Here is a 19,050-nt window from a genome sequence, read left to right as displayed (position 1 = left end):
ATGTGAGGTGGAGCATGGCGACGAAGCGTGATGTGCGAACATAGACACATACATACATACTTACTTTGATTTTATTTATATAGATAGATTAATGAGCGTGTGTGTAACGTAACTACCTGTAAAATATGCCATTTGTAATGTTAAAGCGTGACTAGATATATCGTTAAGTAGTCATGAATTAACACCCTAGTGACACCAAGTTTATGACTGCCATCGGATTTTAAAAGACTGATAAACAAATGATGACTTAGATCTGTTTGTGGTAGATATTTTTTAGTATTAAAAGCCATGTGTTTATATAAGTCGGACCAAAGCAAATTTAATTTAAGTTCTTCTGGATCTAAATGAAAACAAAACATGGCCGCTCAGCTTTACAGTGATATTTCGGATGTTTGGAATAAAAACATAGAATTAAGTAGAGAAGTTGTATAATCAAACATATGGTCGTGTTTTTTTTGTTATCCAACAACAACCAATACATCTGCCCTTTATTTATGCGAACTGAACATAATGAATAGCCAAGATGTCTTCCATTGTTTAACATCACTCCTTATATTACCTCTATGGAAAAACCCATATGTATTCCATTAATGCACCAGAAGGCTAATTGTCATTTTCCAGAATTAATTTTAATTAACTCTTTAGATAATTATCTAGTCGATTTAAGCCTCTATACGTCAGGTGCATTTTTCAGAAAATATTATTTTTTCCACAGCTTAATCCAAGATAAAATGTACTTAGGTTAATTACTTAACATTTTGAAATTGTATGATACATAATTATATGTACAGATGATGTAATGATAAACCCTATAATGTAAAAATTATTTAACATTTAATAATTAAAGATGAATTATGTAAGATTTCTTGCTATAATAATTTAAAAATAAATGAAATAAAATGGGGATTAAGATCCTACTGTTCTGCTCCGAACTGGGCTAATGAAGACTAGCATCACTGACAAGGGAAAAGAGACAGAGAGAGAGAAATGGGGTTTAACGTCCACTTGACACAAACTAGGTCATTTCGGGACTAACATATGGTTTAATTTTATACCATTAATTCGCTTGCTCGTAGATGTCTTTAGCAGTGGGAGGAAACCGAAGGACCTGGAGAAAACCCACAAGGTTGGACAGGCAACGACAAGGGAAAACGATGCCGGAAAATCTGGATGAACTTTCTCGGCCAATGCAGGGATTGAACACCTGACCTCCTGGCTAGTGAGCCAGCATCTTACCCACTTAGCCACCGTGTTCCACAGTTTAAAAAAAGATAATGCGAAATGAATATATTTAAAATTTTATTAAAATTACTTTATTCAGAGCAAATTTATCACCAATAGAAATTTTGACAAGATATGGCATACAATGTTTATTATTGTAACAACAGTACTTGTTATTCGAGTCTTAGCCTTGATTCGCTACTTTTAAATTAAATCTTTAAATGGCGACCATGCTTTAATACGTTTAAATATCCACCATCTGATGACCTAGAGAGTGTTGATGATAAGTTTGTCTTAATGAATAAATGTCTAAATAATAATTTATATAACATTTGAAGCCAAAATAAAGATCTGCAATAGGCAGATTTATTTCTTACATAATGCATCTTTAAAACAATCTGTAGTTTATATATAACATTGGAAAGTCAAAGGCTCAATACCACTCTTGTTGTAACTGAATAATATGTCCCAATCTTTATTCTGGTCAACAAATTGTACTATTTTACAATATTCCAATTAATTGGTGATATAAATTTCATCTTAACACACCTAATTTAAAAAATTGGAAAAATTCAACTAAATGATTTGAAAAGCCTGACGTAAAGCTTTTCAAATGTGACTTGGATTTTAAAATATTTTTGAACCCTCTGGACAAGTAAAATAGGAATTAATGGATAATTTACACAACAGGTCGGACACTAACACATCTAGTACTTAGAATAAGACTATTTTTTATTTTCTGGAGCTGTCAAGCCAGCCAGAGTGTTATTGTCCCTTTAATAGTTTTTATAACATTTGAAGCCAAAATAAAGACCTGTAATAGGCAGATTTAGTTCTTACATAATGCATCTTTACGAAAACAAAATATGAATCTCCCAGCTTAGATTCAATTTGATTAAAAAGAGGCCCATCAAATGTTTCTTCAAAGGTTGTATAATGGTGCTGGTTTTCTACCATGATCTGTTAAATAATTAATTTGTGTACATTTTATAAGCTTTAGTAGAACATTAAATTGATATTTTCCCCAAAAAGGTAAATGACGTACAAAGACTTTAACCTTTAGAATTTTTTTAATCTAAATGTATTCAAGTTTTTCTTTTGGTGTTTCTGTTGCTCAAGGCATCACAATCAGAACAATACAGTTTGAAAGCGGATTGTATCTTATAAAAAATGTAAATAAAATGGATTCAATGTTATAATCAGTGTTAATGTATCTTTGAGATCAAGTTTTAATTAAATAATTTTGTTTCAATTTAAAAATGTTGTTAGTCTAAACAACCTGAAGATTTAAAAGCTGTCCCTCTAGCTACCATTGTGTATCATCAGAATTTTGTTTTTGTTTAAACAGATTTATCAGAGGCCCTTTTTCCCTCATATTCCTGAAGTAACGTCTGCGAGTTTTACAACATCTGGACTTTTGCTAGATTACTGTGTGTGTGAAATAGCTTTATTTAATGTCTGCTTCCAGCGGACTTATATCGCAGACAAACTAGATTACTTTGCAATTCCAGAACTTATAGCAGACATGTGAACTGTAGCGTCCAATCAGAAGTTGTGACACTAAGACAATCAAATCAACTAGAGCGACCTCCACTGAAATCTTGACATTGAACAAACTTTGAAATTTCCAACTTGATTATCACAGGTAGACATTTTAGCTGGAAAGCGCGAGACATGGTATTCGCGATGATCGACGAATCTGAAAGGCTCACAAACTGGGTGAATACCCAATCAAAACTAGTGCCAAAATATGCAGGATATTATGTGAAGGCCTTGATAAGATGTACAGAGTTAAAGCGAGATCAAGCCCTCTATTGAAGATGTTTTTGTTTCTGTCCGTTATATGGAAATGTCCCGTTACTTGCATTAGACTGACTTTTTTGCCGACGAAAACATGTACCTTGAAAACGGGACTTACATTTGGACTGAGCCTTTAATAATCTGTGCTTGTCTTAAAATCAGCTGTAAGCAATTTTTATGCTTATTGTTAGCCGTTTGTATATATATATATAACCTTCTGTAACATGTTTGATTGTATCATTGATTTATAGCTGTGAGAGTATCCCCATTGAAAACATTACAGTTAATAAACCTAGTGAATGTTATCCATAAAGCTTTCTGTTATATTATTTCACTAAATGCCCTTTAAAGATAATGTAACAATAATAACTAAATGCCCTTTAGAGATAATGTGACAATAATAACTAAATGCCCTTTAAAGATAATGTAACAATAATAACTAAATGCCTTTAGAGATAATGTGACAATAATAACTAAATGCCCTTTAAAGATAATGTGACAATAATAACTAAATGCCCTTTAAAGATCATGTGACAATAATAACTAAATGCCCTTTAAAGATAATGTGACAATAATTTATTTAACTTGGTCTTAGTTATCAAAATGTGAATGACTCTTTGGAAATAGTGCTTCCTTTTTCATCTAGTTTAACCTTGAAATGGAAAAGAATGGGGACAAGAATATTGTGAAAATCAGGTTATATGGTATAGAAATTGTAAAATTAAATGTTATTATGTCTGTTCCGTTTAATAATAAACTTTAAAAACCAACACTTGTCTCCATCGGGTGTCCCTTAGCCATGATCTGTTTAAAGAGACATCACACCAAATTAAATTATTGTCCCATTATATTATATGTTGTATATCGTTGTTTAAACATACATGATGCAAGAGCTAAATCTGATTATTGCAAGTCTTTATTTAGGCTTCAGATGTCATAGAAATTATAAATTAGATCTTTATTTACACAACAAGCACAAAATTAACTCTGTAGACCCAGGGATGGCTTGGATTCAACTTGGATTTAAACAGGATTTCGTTGACTGATTTAATTTTAAAGGACAATATTGGTGCCAGTCATTATCACATATTTGTTAGAGCTGGTTAAACACATTCCAAATATATTTTTAACACAGAGATCATTGCTACGATAGCTGAGTAATACAGGTTTCCCGTATCAATAAAGTAATTGAATGTCATTAGATAAGAGAACACGAGAAAAATAGAAATAGTCCGTACATTCCCTTGTTTATATTCATTCTATACCTTATAAAAACATGGTAATGCACAGACTTTTTCTGTTTTTCTTTCGTGTTCTCTTATCTAGTGGCAGTCAATTCTATTTATGAATTGTCAGATATCCTCTCACAGTCTCACACAACAACTTTTGGTCTTGGAAGGAATTATTAGTAAGCAGAAATTCGCCCATGTACATGTATTTGTTATCACTCGTCGCTTCAGTCAGTTATATAGAGGGATGACTCGTGTTTTCCTTTGGCGTTCGTCACTTCCGATACGGGAAACCTGTATTACTCAGCTATCGTGGCAATGATCTATGGGGTAAAAGTATATTTGGAATGTGTTTAACCAGCTCTAACACATATGTGATAATGACTGGCACCAATATTGTCCTTTAAATGGCGTCGTGAGCAGAGATTAACCGTTACGTTGACGTCATACTCCCCGATCGAGGCTAAATGATAGAGTGTACGAAGCGAGGCCGCTGTTGAGCGATGCCTTTACAAATGACATCTAAACTATTTAAAGTGCAATAAACTAAACACAGATAATGACAAATTATACAATTCCGGGAGACCGTGTGATGACTAATACAGACAGACAGGTCTTCTGTCTTAATAATATCAATAAAAATATTTTTATTTCCCCAATAGGCATGACGCCACTGGTGTATACCTATAGATTTATCATAATTGTATTATAATATTATGTCCTATATTCAATTTATTTAATGCATGCCCAAAATACAAGTAAGAATGAAAATTTACCCTCTCACTCATTTTGTCCAATTGTTATAAAAATCCAAAAAGGAAAAACACAAATTCGGATATGATGACAGCAGACAAAAGACAGCAAAGATTATGTAGGTGGAGTTAACGCCTGTCAATCAAACGATCGGCCATACTAAGAATCGGTGAAGATGAAATTCAATCCCATTTCTTGTCAAAAATTACACTGGTGATAACTATGTTCAGAATAAAGTAATTTGACTGAAATCTTCAATATATTCTTCTTTCATCATCTATTTTTGAACTTTTATAGCAAGAATGGCTAACTCCTTATAAAAATCTCCCATAATGTATCTTTAATAAAGACTTGAGAATGCAATTATTTTATTGTCCCAGCATTTTTTATGTATAATCATTGCTTGATAAAGACTAGAAAAATCAAGTCCAAATGTGACTCAGTAATGAACAGTAATTGTATTCCATAAAATTGTGTCCAGTGAATGAACATGCATGAATAGATGTTGTTCCCGTCTACGCTCTGTTTTCAGTGGTTTAGCAAGTGCCTGTGCCACAACAAGAAATGATATGAAATCAAAGGGAGTTTAACATCCTGCTTTTTTGCACCATATGGGCTAATGAAGACAGATATATGCCATATTGTGTGCTATGAGGGAATTTTTGCCCTAGATACTGTTCCTTGCTAGAACTTTCGTCATGTATATTGATAGTTACAATTTGTCAAAGAGTAGGTAGAAATGCCAATTTCCTTCATAGCACACGGCAAGGCATTTGTCTTCATTAGAACGATAAACTCCATTTCATTTCATTTCCCTCTGCTGTTTTACCCTCACTTCACTTTGGGGAGTCACAATGGCTCAGTGAGACATTGGCTCGCTAAGAAAGTGCACCAGGATTTTCCTGTTTGGTTTCCCTTTGTCAGTAGTGCAGGACAGAGGGCCTGGCAAGGGAAAGAAAATGTACAGTCGTTCAGATGAGACGAAAACCAAGGTCCTTTGTACACATTAGTGTGCATGTAAAAGATTCCTTGGCAGTTGGAAATCGATATACATGTAAGAGTAGGCCGTAGCACCGCCATCTGGCAGAATTTCCCTCATAGCACACTGTATGGCATATGCCTGTCTTTATTAGCCCAGTCGTAGCAGAACAATAAGACGTTAAAACCTCATTTCATTTCCCATTCTTTGATTTTATTTCTATATGTTGTCCCTTTAAGTTTAAAGTCTAGACCTGTTGTTTTTATACACTATAAAAAATACAATTTGTTTGTGGTTATATAAACACTGTAAATAAATAAATAAAATAAACATCTGGTAGTTTGACCTTAACATGTCAAATGACAAGTGGAAACAATTATCACTCAAGGGCTTCAGGAAGGTTAAACAGGACACACGCCGGGTGACAGAGAGAGAGAGACAAAGAGGAATACCCCCTACACGCAAGCAAATTAACAAAATAAAATTGAACCATATGTTAGTCCCGAAATGACAGGTAGGGGTCTTTAGCAGTAGAAGGAAACGGAAGGACCCGGAGAAAACCCATGAGGTTGGACAGGCATTCCTACTCCTTGTCCAGTACAACTGGGGAATCAAAACCACGCCAGTTGACTCAATGACAGACCTTATGATACAACACGCATGCATTAACCATTCGGTCATCCAACCACCCTGTTTTCTTGGTATATATTGACCTGGTTGTGATATGTATCGTATCATGACTGCAGTGGTAATACCCAGCACTAGTAGTTTGCAAGGGATTAACAATCCCTCAAATAATAATCACTGACTTTAAAAAGAAATAATCTTAATCTATATTGTGCTAACTGCGTTTTATTTTTGATAGGTCTATTCAATTATGATATTGTCTTCCTGTGTTGATTCAATGAGTTATATCCTGAATGATGTATGAATGAATCAACTCTATGACTAGCTCGTAAATTATTTTACACTGACTAACACTGAATGTTGGATCCAGGGAATTATTATTAAAGGAAACTGAAACCATATCACAGTGATCGAGAAATTTTTTAATTTTTCTTTTGTAATTTTTAATCATTTATATTAGGTGAAATACGTGAACAGTACAAATTGAATAACAGTCATTTGTGCTAGCTTTTTACTCCATTCTCCATTTATATATTATCTACAGGCTGCAATTCTGAATGGAACATCTTGGAACTTTGCATATTTATTCCTTATACCGTAAGGTCAACAACTATTTATTTTGGTGCATGCCCCGACCCCACTTTTTTGTTATTATTTAGTCTTTGAATTTGGTAAAACAAACCCAACGCCTAGCCTTGTTTGCCTCTTGTCATATTACAGTCATTGCAGCCATTGAATATTTCAATCTCTTCAGTTTAAAAAGTACCATATCCATCAAAGCAGGAATGTGGACATACATTGCAGCGTTACCGATGCTGTTACAGATTTTTAAACAAAGATTTGATATTGAATGCATGTGAAAGAAATAAGGACTACATACACAAGATTAAACAATATCCGGGTTACAGAATTGACTCATCAGTTGTTTAAAATACAAGTGTTATATAATAATTTGTCTGGTGTGATTCAAATTAAAAATGTAGGTGAATTTAAAATTAGAATCTATGATCTCACCTAGAAATGAATTTCCTGTTGCCTTCCTTCATGAACTGAGTAAGAGGCATCGCAATAGGAAAACTGCTCAAATTCAATAAATCTGAGATGTGAGAGATCGTAATTGGGTTTGACATCCATTCAACACAAATTATGTAATTTTGGGACTTACATATGGTACAACTTTATTTCAATAAATTGTTTGCACATAATATGTGTCTTTAGCAGTGGGAGGAAACCGGAGGTCCCAGAAAAAAACCAGAGTCACCTGTCTAACCTTGTGGGTTGTCTCCGGGACCTCCCGTTTCCTCCCACTGCTAAAGACCTCTACGCGCAAGCGAATTGTTGAAATAGAATTGAACCATATGTTAGTCCCAAAATGACCTAGTTGAGTCGATTGATTGTTAAAACCCATTTCTCTCTCTCTTGTTAGATTTAACAGAAAATCATTGGGTAATTATACGGTACTGCTATCAAAGTCAAACAGTACATTTATTCCATATCACAAATAAAGAACTCAATCGATTCATTCCACTTCGATCTATAAATTCCGAGAGAGTATTTATTGACATTGATAAGATCGAGTGCATTGATTTCAATGCAATTAATTTATTGAGTTTTTTTTATCGTGTGAGTGTGATGAATGGTGTCTGCCTTTAAAGCGGAAATACAATTTTTTGTGCTTCTTTGAAGATGCTTTTGGCGGAAGATCATATTGATCCTGTTATTGGATCGTAATAAGGCGATTGAATTTGTTTTATTCAGGAATTTTTTTATTTGCTAGAGAACGATAAGAAGAGATTTTAACTTGAAGTTGGTTCTAAATGTTAGTCATTGATGGTTTGGAATTTAATACTATGGAATGAATTCTGGGTAACTGGATGCCTTTGAATTTACATTCTCCGATTGTTCTTTGAAAGATTTTGAATCCATTTCAAACTACAATATTGTGAAAGTTAAAATTTCCAAAAGGAAGATCCATCCGAAAATTGTTTGGAAATGAAATGAAATGGGGTTTAACATCCTACTGTTCTGCTCAGAACTGGGCTAATGAACACGGGCATATGCCATACAGTGTGTGCTGTGAGGGAAATTTTGCCCAGACAGCAGAACTACGGCCTACTCTTATTTAGAATTCCAACTGTCAAGGGATCTTTTACATGCACGCCAATGTGTACATGAGACCTTGGTTTTTTGTCCCATCCGAATGATTAGACAGCTTTCCTTACAAAGATTATTATAGGTGGTGCTGGTTCCTTCGTAAGTTTTGACCATATTATCTGTTCATATCATCTGTAGAGGATTCCAGCTAACTCGACCATTTTTCAATGGAGAATCCTTTTAGAGATTCAACTTTCACCATATTGTAGTTGACTGGGAATTACAAATGACAAACACAGACTTTAAATATTTGAATTTTCTGTCGTGCAAAATACAAATTCACTGACAGGTCCATCGGGGCATCTTAATTAATAAGCTCTTAATATGAGCTTTTTCCTTATGCGAATTAAATTCTAAAACAATTGTTTAAATTAGTATGAAAAAAGAAAATGGTGTTTGAAGTATATCTGTATATCTGGATATTTAGTGTAAATATTATTTGATAAAAGGGTATTTTAATCCGAAACATCATGATGATGAATGAATAAACCTAAGTCTGTTTTTGCACTGCTGCTGAGCAGGGATTTTTGAATACCGGTATCTGCAAATAGATTTCGTAGTCAGGGCGTAAATAAATGGCATGAAGCTCGACAAATCATTCTAACTGTATTGTAAATGAAATGAAATAAAATGGAGTTTAACGTCCTACTGTTCTGCTCCTATACTGGGCTAATGAAGACAGCATACGTCATACAGTGTGCTATGAGGGAAATATTGACCGGGCAGCGAATTCCAATTGCCAACAGATCTTTTACGTGCACGCCAATGTGTACACGGGACCTCGATTTTTCATCCAATCCGAACGACTAGACAGCTGTCCCTTGTCAGGCCCTCCGTCCTGCATCACTGACAAGGGGAAACCATGCCGGAAAATCTGGATGAACTTTCTCGGCCAATGCAGGGATCGAACACCCGACCTCCAGGCTAGGTAGCCAGCGTCTCACCCACTACAGACCCGGGACTGTACAGCGCAGTGGACGCTTACGGCTAGCCCCCCGGATCCATTCACTTTTTTTGAATTGTTTGTCTGTTTGTGTTTTTCTGAGTATGATGTCTTGTCCGTGTATTTGTTTTTGTGTAAATTTTGTGTGGTGCAGTACCCCTGTACTTACTATTATCCACCGTGATCCCTTAATTGTATTGTATAATATGAGCTTCATGCAAGTAGATGAAATATATTCATTTATTTATAGTTAATTTTTATTAAGATATCTATAAGGAAATACAAACAGAGACTTCATATTTCTGTGTCACTGTTAAACGTGAGGGGGTGTGTCAAGTTTATAAGCAGAGAGCCACGCCCCCTTTCTCTTTCTATCTGGACTCTTTATAGTAGCTAGTTATACTACAACCATGAGATAACTGTGTACTAACAGCCATCAGTTTACATGTGAATGAGTTGTATAGCATCTTATACTCTTGTTTTACACAGTTCTTTATCAGCTACTATAGGACAAACAGGAGGCTTAACATTTCAGAAACTGACGGAAGGTATCAGAGTGTGTGACAAATCTGATGATTTTAAACAGTTTACATGGTTCGTTGGATAAATCTTAACATTTTGTTTAAAAAAAATTTGGAATTTTTGTGAGATTATCAGTTAACTTTCTACTGTAGGATACACAGGGGGCTGAACATGTCATAAACTGACATAAGATATCAGAGTGTGTGTGTGACAAATTTAATGATTTAACACCATTTTGCATGGTCCGTTGGATAAAACGTAACATTTATTAAAATGAATTTCATATCATACTTTTTCTGATATTATCGTAACATTTCATAGATTGACGGAAGATAATTTTCTACAACAAATAATAGACTAAGAGTTAATACGGGAGACACTGGGCTTAAAATCTCACAGATTGACAGAAGATAACTTTCTATGACAAAGTAAATCTTTTAGCATAGTTTGGATTTCTCAGTTTATTCATTGGATCGTAAACTGGATTTAAAATCTCAAAGATTTACGGAAGATAACTTTCTACAACAAATTAAATCTTTTTTGCATAGTTTGGACATTGTAGTTTATTTATTGGATAGTTAATACGATAAACACTAGGATTAATATCCCAGTAATTTATCAAAGATATAGTGGTACAAATTATAGTTTATTCAAGGGATATATTAGTTTATTTATTAGTTAGTTAATACAATTAACACTGGGCTTAAAATCTCAGAGATTGGGCGATGATAAACTACTATGACAAATTTAAGTCTGGTTAATAAAAATATATAATAATTTTTTCCTGGATAAATTAAAGACAGGGGCACGTAGCCGCTTAATTTTTTGTCCCTAGTTTGGATTATATTAAAATTTATGGGAGCCAATTACTGAATTGTTGAACATAAGAGGTACTTTGGTTTACACAATCGTGGGATAAGATCAGCTAAAGATAACAGTGTTATGCAAATTTTATATTAAATGTTTTTTGAGAATATTTAAATTTATGTGCAGCATAAATTTTGGAGCTCTTTATTGATTACTCAAGTTTATGAGAACGTAATGATTTTGATTTTCTTTCTCGTAAAAAAATCTTCGTTGACGGAGTTAAAAAAGATTATAGTGTTTGAAGAAGACTATTAATAAGACGTTTGGACGTTTATTTTAAATCATGCTGTGAAGCTTATTATTAAAATTATTTTTTCATTGTGAAACTGTCTAGATCCATGTGTGGTGTAGACGAGATTTGAAATTTGATATTTTAAGTATTAGATTTTTAAGAAACATATTAACAACATTATTGTTTGGAATTTTAAAAACCCTTTTTTCCTTGCGGATTTGTAGAGTTGTATGGAAAAGATTTTGAAATTTCAGGTGGTCAAAATCTGTGTGGAAAAGATTTGGTAATAGGATTTAATATAATTTTAGTGACATTTGAGGAACGTTTTTGTGGTATTTTTATGTGAATATTTAATAAACTATATAAGTTTGAGGAGCCAAAATTTGTGTGAAAGCGATTTTGTAATAGGGTTTAACATTATTTAGGTGACATTGGAGGAATATTTTGGGGCGTGTTTTTATGGTATTTTTATTTGAAGGAACCAACATCTAAGTGAAAATGATACTGTAATAGGATTAACATTATTTAACTGATATTTGAGTAACATTTTTTGTTTTATTCTGTGGTATTTTTATGTGAATATTTTTATAGAAAACTCCCACATATTTATTGAAAGAGATACGTTGAGCCTGACGACATACCAATATCAAAACATTACTCTTGAGTAATCAAAGCCATGGTTCGTGAAAGGGGTGGTATGTTGTGTTGAATCAGTCTAATAGTGACATGTGCGTTCTAGTGTGGGCATATAGTCGAATGTTTATTATAGTGCATAGTATTTGACTGTATCTATTGAGTAAGTGATAATTGCTGTAAAATATTATGGGTATATAGCCGAAAGATTATAATTGTGCATAGTATTAACTGTGTATATCTATTCACTAATTGATAAAAAAAAACAATTTGGGGGATCTGATAATCAGAAGTGTGTTCCAGTGTAACGTCAAATGTTTATTATTGTGCATATTATCATAACTGTAACTGTATTCACTAGATGATAAAATATATTTTGGGATCTGATCCATAAGTGCATTCTGGTGTGACGCATAAAGGAGCTGTTTATTATTGTGCGTAGCATGTAACTGACTTATCATTTCAATAAATAATAATTGACTTACAAATAAATTGACATCTAATTGGAGGACTTGTTAGTGTATGGGCTAATCTATAGATTAGATCAACCAGTGCATGATTTAAAGAATCTAATCGACTTATAACTGTTACGTTTTAAAAAGGATTTACAGTTTAAACGCATAACAGAGTGTTATTTTTACTGAGTATCCATTGATGTTGACTACCTTATAGACCGAATCATCCAGTCATTGATTTAAAGAATTTGATTGACTTAATATCGTGGACTTTTGGGGGATTTGTTTTTTGTCCGAGGACTAGAACAAATTGAAGTAATCCAGTCAGTTGAACTTAGATCTTAGAGTACAATTTATATAAAGAACACAGATGATTTAGCAATTTTCTGAAATCACTTTAGAGTATAAATTGAGTTCAAGATTTTGAGTAATTTGAAAAATTCAAAGTGGTATTATAAATTTCAAGATAAGTGGTTTTACAGATTTCAAGATTTTGAGTAATTTGAAAATTGACTTCACAATACAAAAGTGTCATTACAAATTTGAAGATTTCGAGGAATCCAATTGACTTGACAATTCAAGTTCAAGTATAGTTTATTTATCATAGCTCAGCAGGATATGTGATTGTTATTTTGAGGAGTTTGATATTATTACGCTGTGTGTGTTGATATCTAGATTGTGATTATAAACTGAGGACGTGAAATTTATTACCTGGACAAAATGTTGTATTATAGGATTTTCTCATCACTAGTAGTTTTACAGGTAAGTTGTTTTATTTTCTCATGTTTTATAGATTAAATGTCTGTATTACTTTCTCAGGTATTATTTCACACCTGTATCAGAGAAGTATTACTGTCCCAGGTATTATTACTTATGGGTATCCAGGAGATAGTACATACTTTCCCTGGGTATTATTTCACACCTGTATCGGGGAGATATTACATTTTAATCTACATCTATATCAGGAATATATGATTACTTTCGCAGGTATTATTCCACACCTGTATCAGGGAGATATTATTACTTTCCCAGGTATTATTCCACATCTGTATCAGGGAGGTATTACTTTCCCGGGGTATTATTCCACCTTGAGAGAGGTATTACTCTCCCAAGTATTATTCCACAACTGTATCAGGGAGATAGTACTTTCCCAGGTATTACATTCTTAGGTATTTTTCCCCACCTGTATCAGGGAGATAGTACTTTCCCAGATATTAAATTCTGAGGTATTATTCCACATCTGTATCAGCTATGTCAGGTATACAATTATTTTGCATCAGGGAGGATGGATATTATCCCACACCTGTTATATTACTTTCCCAGGTATTCCACACCTGTGATATTACTTTCCCAGGTATTAAATCACACCTGTATTAGGGAGGTAATAAGTAGGATGTTATGATGTTATTCGTATATCATGTGTCAATATATTACGCACAACGCTACAATTATTTAGTTCGGCATTGCCGCAAAAAATGATTTAAAACTGACAAATGTGAGAAATATGTCGTGGATAATTATATATTGATCTCTATTTTGAAGTTTGTGTAATACAACTCAAAATTACCAATGTCAGTGTGTTTTCTAAGCATGTGGTACAAATCTTTCTATGGCAATCACAGCTTTCAATTTTTCTGAATAGCTATAAAGGAACATTGAATTAATATTATAGGGAATGAGCAGGAGAACAGCAACACTCCCTTAAAGGGACATTATCAGAGATTAGATAAAGAGTTGACAGTTCTCGCTATAATAGTTAAAAAAAGGCTAGTCTCGATCATTACTACTTAAGTCGGTACGATTAAAAAACAAAGTCTCAAATATCCATTTAAAAGTTTAATTATCTTTCACAAAATGTATTCTAATTCGCTAATTATCGCAGGCTACCCATGACGTCGAGAGTTGATTAAGGTCTGGATAAGTTAATTAATGTCTAATTAATAATTTAGAATTAGATAACATTTCAGGCCTAAAGAAAGACCTGCAATAGGCAGATTTAGCTCTTGCATAATGTATGTTTGAAAGAATAAAAGGGTCTTTTAACAGCCTGAAACGTTATGAAAATGAATATACCAACTTTAACATTAAGTCTATTTTTGTTCTGCTGTTGTGCGGGGATTTTTATATATCAAATAATTATACTAAAATTTTATTTCTTGGTCCAATATAAAAAAATTTATGTAAGTGATATTGACACATGAATTCAAAATACTGTATACATACCGTATATTAACAAAATGAAAAATGAATGTAATTTGCAGAGTTACCATGCGTTATCAAAAATGACTGATAGTCAAAATTTTGAAGTGGGATCAGCCCTGGTTAAACCCAATTTCATTTCATTTTTATGACTCTAATGGACTGGCTATACTGTATCTATATCATTTCCTCCAAATGTCAAAATGACAATTGTTTTAACCCAAAGAAAGGTTGTAAGACATGTAGGGTGTGGAAATGATTAACATAGAAACAGTTTATTTAATGTAGCAACGCTTACAAGATTGATTTAATAAAAGCCATTACTATTTTCTGTAAGGCCAAGACAATTTAATTTGTAGCCATCGCCGATTAAGGCATGGGCTTATAGGGGCTGCATCACAGGTGGCCTCCGCGAGCTGGATAGCCCCTTTAAAATAAAATGAAATGGGATTTAATGTCCTACTTTTCCGCATCGACTGGGCTAATGAAGACGGACATATGCCCTGCAGTGTGGTATGAGAGAAATTTTTGCCCAGAATTCCAAGCTTCAAGAGTTCTTTTCCAAACAACTAGAAGGGCCCCCTGAAAATAAATGAAGCTATAATTCATTTGTACTTTAAATTATTTATTTAGTTCAGTTAATAAATATTTGTAAAGATTTTCATAGATTCATAAAATATTACTTGTCTCTCTGGGCCTTACCCCACTTGTAGCCCAGGGGCCATCACAGCTTTCAATTTTTCTGAATAGCTATAAAGGAACATTGAATTAATATTATAGGGAATGAGCAGGAGAACAGCAACACTCCCTTAAAGGGACATTATCAGAGATTAGATAAAGAGTTGACAGTTCTCGCTATAATAGTTAAAAAAAGGCTAGTCTCGATCATTACTACTTAAGTCGGTACGATTAAAAAACAAAGTCTCAAATATCCATTTAAAAGTTTAATTATCTTTCACAAAATGTATTCTAATTCGCTAATTATCGCAGGCTACCCATGACGTCGAGAGTTGATTAAGGTCTGGATAAGTTAATTAATGTCTAATTAATAATTTAGAATTAGATAACATTTCAGGCCTAAAGAAAGACCTGCAATAGGCAGATTTAGCTCTTGCATAATGTATGTTTGAAAGAATAAAAGGGTCTTTTAACAGCCTGAAACGTTATGAAAATGAATATACCAACTTTAACATTAAGTCTATTTTTGTTCTGCTGTTGTGCGGGGATTTTTATATATCAAATAATTATACTAAAATTTTATTTCTTGGTCCAATATAAAAAAATTTATGTAAGTGATATTGACACATGAATTCAAAATACTGTATACATACCGTATATTAACAAAATGAAAAATGAATGTAATTTGCAGAGTTACCATGCGTTATCAAAAATGACTGATAGTCAAAATTTTGAAGTGGGATCAGCCCTGGTTAAACCCAATTTCATTTCATTTTTATGACTCTAATGGACTGGCTATACTGTATCTATATCATTTCCTCCAAATGTCAAAATGACAATTGTTTTAACCCAAAGAAAGGTTGTAAGACATGTAGGGTGTGGAAATGATTAACATAGAAACAGTTTATTTAATGTAGCAACGCTTACAAGATTGATTTAATAAAAGCCATTACTATTTTCTGTAAGGCCAAGACAATTTAATTTGTAGCCATCGCCGATTAAGGCATGGGCTTATAGGGGCTGCATCACAGGTGGCCTCCGCGAGCTGGATAGCCCCTTTAAAATAAAATGAAATGGGATTTAATGTCCTACTTTTCCGCATCGACTGGGCTAATGAAGACGGACATATGCCCTGCAGTGTGGTATGAGAGAAATTTTTGCCCAGAATTCCAAGCTTCAAGAGTTCTTTTCCAAACAACTAGAAGGGCCCCCTGAAAATAAATGAAGCTATAATTCATTTGTACTTTAAATTATTTATTTAGTTCAGTTAATAAATATTTGTAAAGATTTTCATAGATTCATAAAATATTACTTGTCTCTCTGGGCCTTACCCCACTTGTAGCCCAGGGGCCTACAAAATCTTAATCCAGCTGTCTTGGATTCTTTTAGGGCCTTGATACATAAATATAGCCAATGGAGTGTCGTCATTGATGATTTTATTTTTTAGTTAAAATTAACTTAACGTTTTTGAGAGCATCAACAAAGCATTTTTTGTGTTTAAATTAGTTCCTCCCCCTTCTCACCCATTCCCCAGCCCTCCCAACCATTAAAGGGACAATAACACTCTTGCTTGCTTGACAGCTCCAGAAAATAAAAAATAGCCCTATTCTAAGTACTAGATGTGTTATTAGTGTCCTACCTGTTGTGTAAATTATCCATTAAATCCTATTTTACTTGTCCAGAGGGTTCAAAAATATTTTTAAATCCAAGTCACATTTGAAAAGCTTTACGTCATGCTTTTCAAATCATTTAGTTGAATTTTTCCAATTTTTTAAATTAGGTGTGTTAAGATGAAATTTGTATCATCAATTAATTGGAATATTGTAAAATAGTACAATTTGTTGACCAGAATAAAGATTGGGACATATTATTCAGTTACAACAAGAGTGGTATTGAGCCTTTAAAAAACACTACAATCAAATAGGAAGTAAAGAAAAAATAAATTCAAATTGGTGTAGCCTAATGGATGATGTCCAGTGTTTAATGTGAGACCAGCATAATTTTATTAAGCCATTGATATTTATGTACACTGAGTTTACCTTTAAACTGACCAACATCAATTAATAATTGATATGCTGACCTTACAATATGACATTTACTTATTTAAAGCTATATTCCCTTATAAGTGACCAACATCATTTAATGATTAATGACCTCATAATATGACATTTACAAAAAAGATTATGTCCCGAACTGGGGGCCGTGATGACTCAGTGCGTAAAATGATGGTGTGCTAACATGAAGGTCTCTGGGATTGCTAACAGTGTTGGCCGGGAAAGTTCTTCAGGATTTTCCGGCATAGTTCCCCCTTGTCAGTTGTGCAGGACTGAGGGCCTGATAAGTACAGTGTCTAGTCATTCAGATGGGACAAAAAGCCCTCATAGTACACTGTATGTCTTGATTAGCCAAGTTGAAGCAGTAAAATGGGACATTAAACCCCATTTCCAGCGAGCATCAACAAATTGTGGTCAGGAATGACTGATTCCAGTGATGAGTTTCCATTACTTTCTATTATTTTTAGTACACCATCTTTTTCTGTCTAATAACATCTTTTAGTTCATAAACATTGAGATCAAAATAGAGACAAATGCACTATTCAGATAAAATCAGATTTTTCACGGTGGCAGGTCTCATTAATCCAACTTCTGGCGTGGTTCTCCCTTGTCAGTGATGCAGGACAGAGGGCCTAACAAGACAGCTGTCTAGTCGTTTGGATGGGATGAAAAACCGAGGTCCTGTGTACACATTGGCGTGCACATAAAAGATCCCTTGACAGATGGAGTTCGATATAAGAGTAGGCCATAGTGCCGCTGTACGGGCAAAATTTCTGTCATAGCACACTTTATGGCATATGCCTGTCTTCATTAGCCCAGTTCGGAGCAGAACAGTAGGACGTTAAACCTCATTTCATTTCATTTCATTAATCCAACAGCAGGCTTTTAATCTTCCAAAGCATATTTCACAATTCAACAAGTGCCTCTTGTACCTACATTATTTTAACGTTAACCTTTTTTATTACTTATGTTTTTTTTGTTTCTCTTTCTGAAATGGTTGCCATATTTTCTCTCCACCAAGCTGTACTAAAGAACACAGTGACTTTTTCTTCCAGTTGTTTTAGTTAATTGATTTTAAGTGCTCGACCCAGTCGTTCCTTCAGTTATCATGACCAAAGTTCATCAACCAGGCAGGCGTTTGAACATGATTTTAGAATTTCTAGAATGTACTTAAAACTCACCAAGTTATTTGCGTAGGGGAATAGATGCAATAATGGATAGGATTGAATTGACGTTAACGTCGTATGAAAGCCAAAATTATATCTTCAAAAATCTACCTCTTGACAAAGTTAGAACCTTATTTACCACACCATCTTAGAATTTTATTTTACCATAATTTGATTACCTGTACTGTTACTCAGTTTATGGTAATGCCAATAAAGGTAAATTAGAAATACTTCCAAAACATGTGGCAAGGAGTATTTTGGACTTTGACTGACTTAATTGGCTTTCTATCTATCAACGATTTGTGTAATGGATTAGAATGGAATGGGGTTAACCTCTCATTAAAGATGCATTATGCCGTACTGGATCTAGGGACACACACATTAAAGATGCATTGTGCAGTGCCGGATGTAGGGACACCCACATTAAAGATGCATTATCCAGTACCAGATCTAGGGGCACCCACATTAAAGATGCATTATGCCGTACTGGCTCTAGGGACACACACTTTAAAGATTCCATTGTGCAGTACCAGCTCTA

General features: G+C 33.8%; 1 protein-coding gene across 2 annotated transcripts in view; it reads left to right on the top strand.

Moving 5' to 3' along the window:
* The window catches only part of LOC126819191 (ADAMTS-like protein 4), a 65,137-nt gene that overhangs the window by 3,877 nt on the left and 42,210 nt on the right, over positions 1 to 19,050 (top strand). The window contains exon 1 of one of the 2 annotated variants that reach the window (XM_056100560.1): positions 11,501 to 13,177. The exons of the other annotated variant lie outside the window; for it this stretch is intronic. Within the exon in view, the coding sequence (XP_055956535.1) occupies positions 13,136 to 13,177 (42 nt within the window). The 5' untranslated portion in view covers positions 11,501 to 13,135. Of the gene's footprint in view, positions 1 to 11,500; positions 13,178 to 19,050 lie in introns of those variants that run through there. 2 annotated transcript variants of the gene reach the window in all.

The sequence above is a fragment of the Patella vulgata genome, chromosome 4, assembly GCF_932274485.2.
Source record: "Patella vulgata chromosome 4, xgPatVulg1.2, whole genome shotgun sequence".
NCBI lineage: Eukaryota > Metazoa > Mollusca > Gastropoda > Patellidae > Patella > Patella vulgata.
This window is presented reverse-complemented; position numbering and strand designations above follow the sequence as displayed.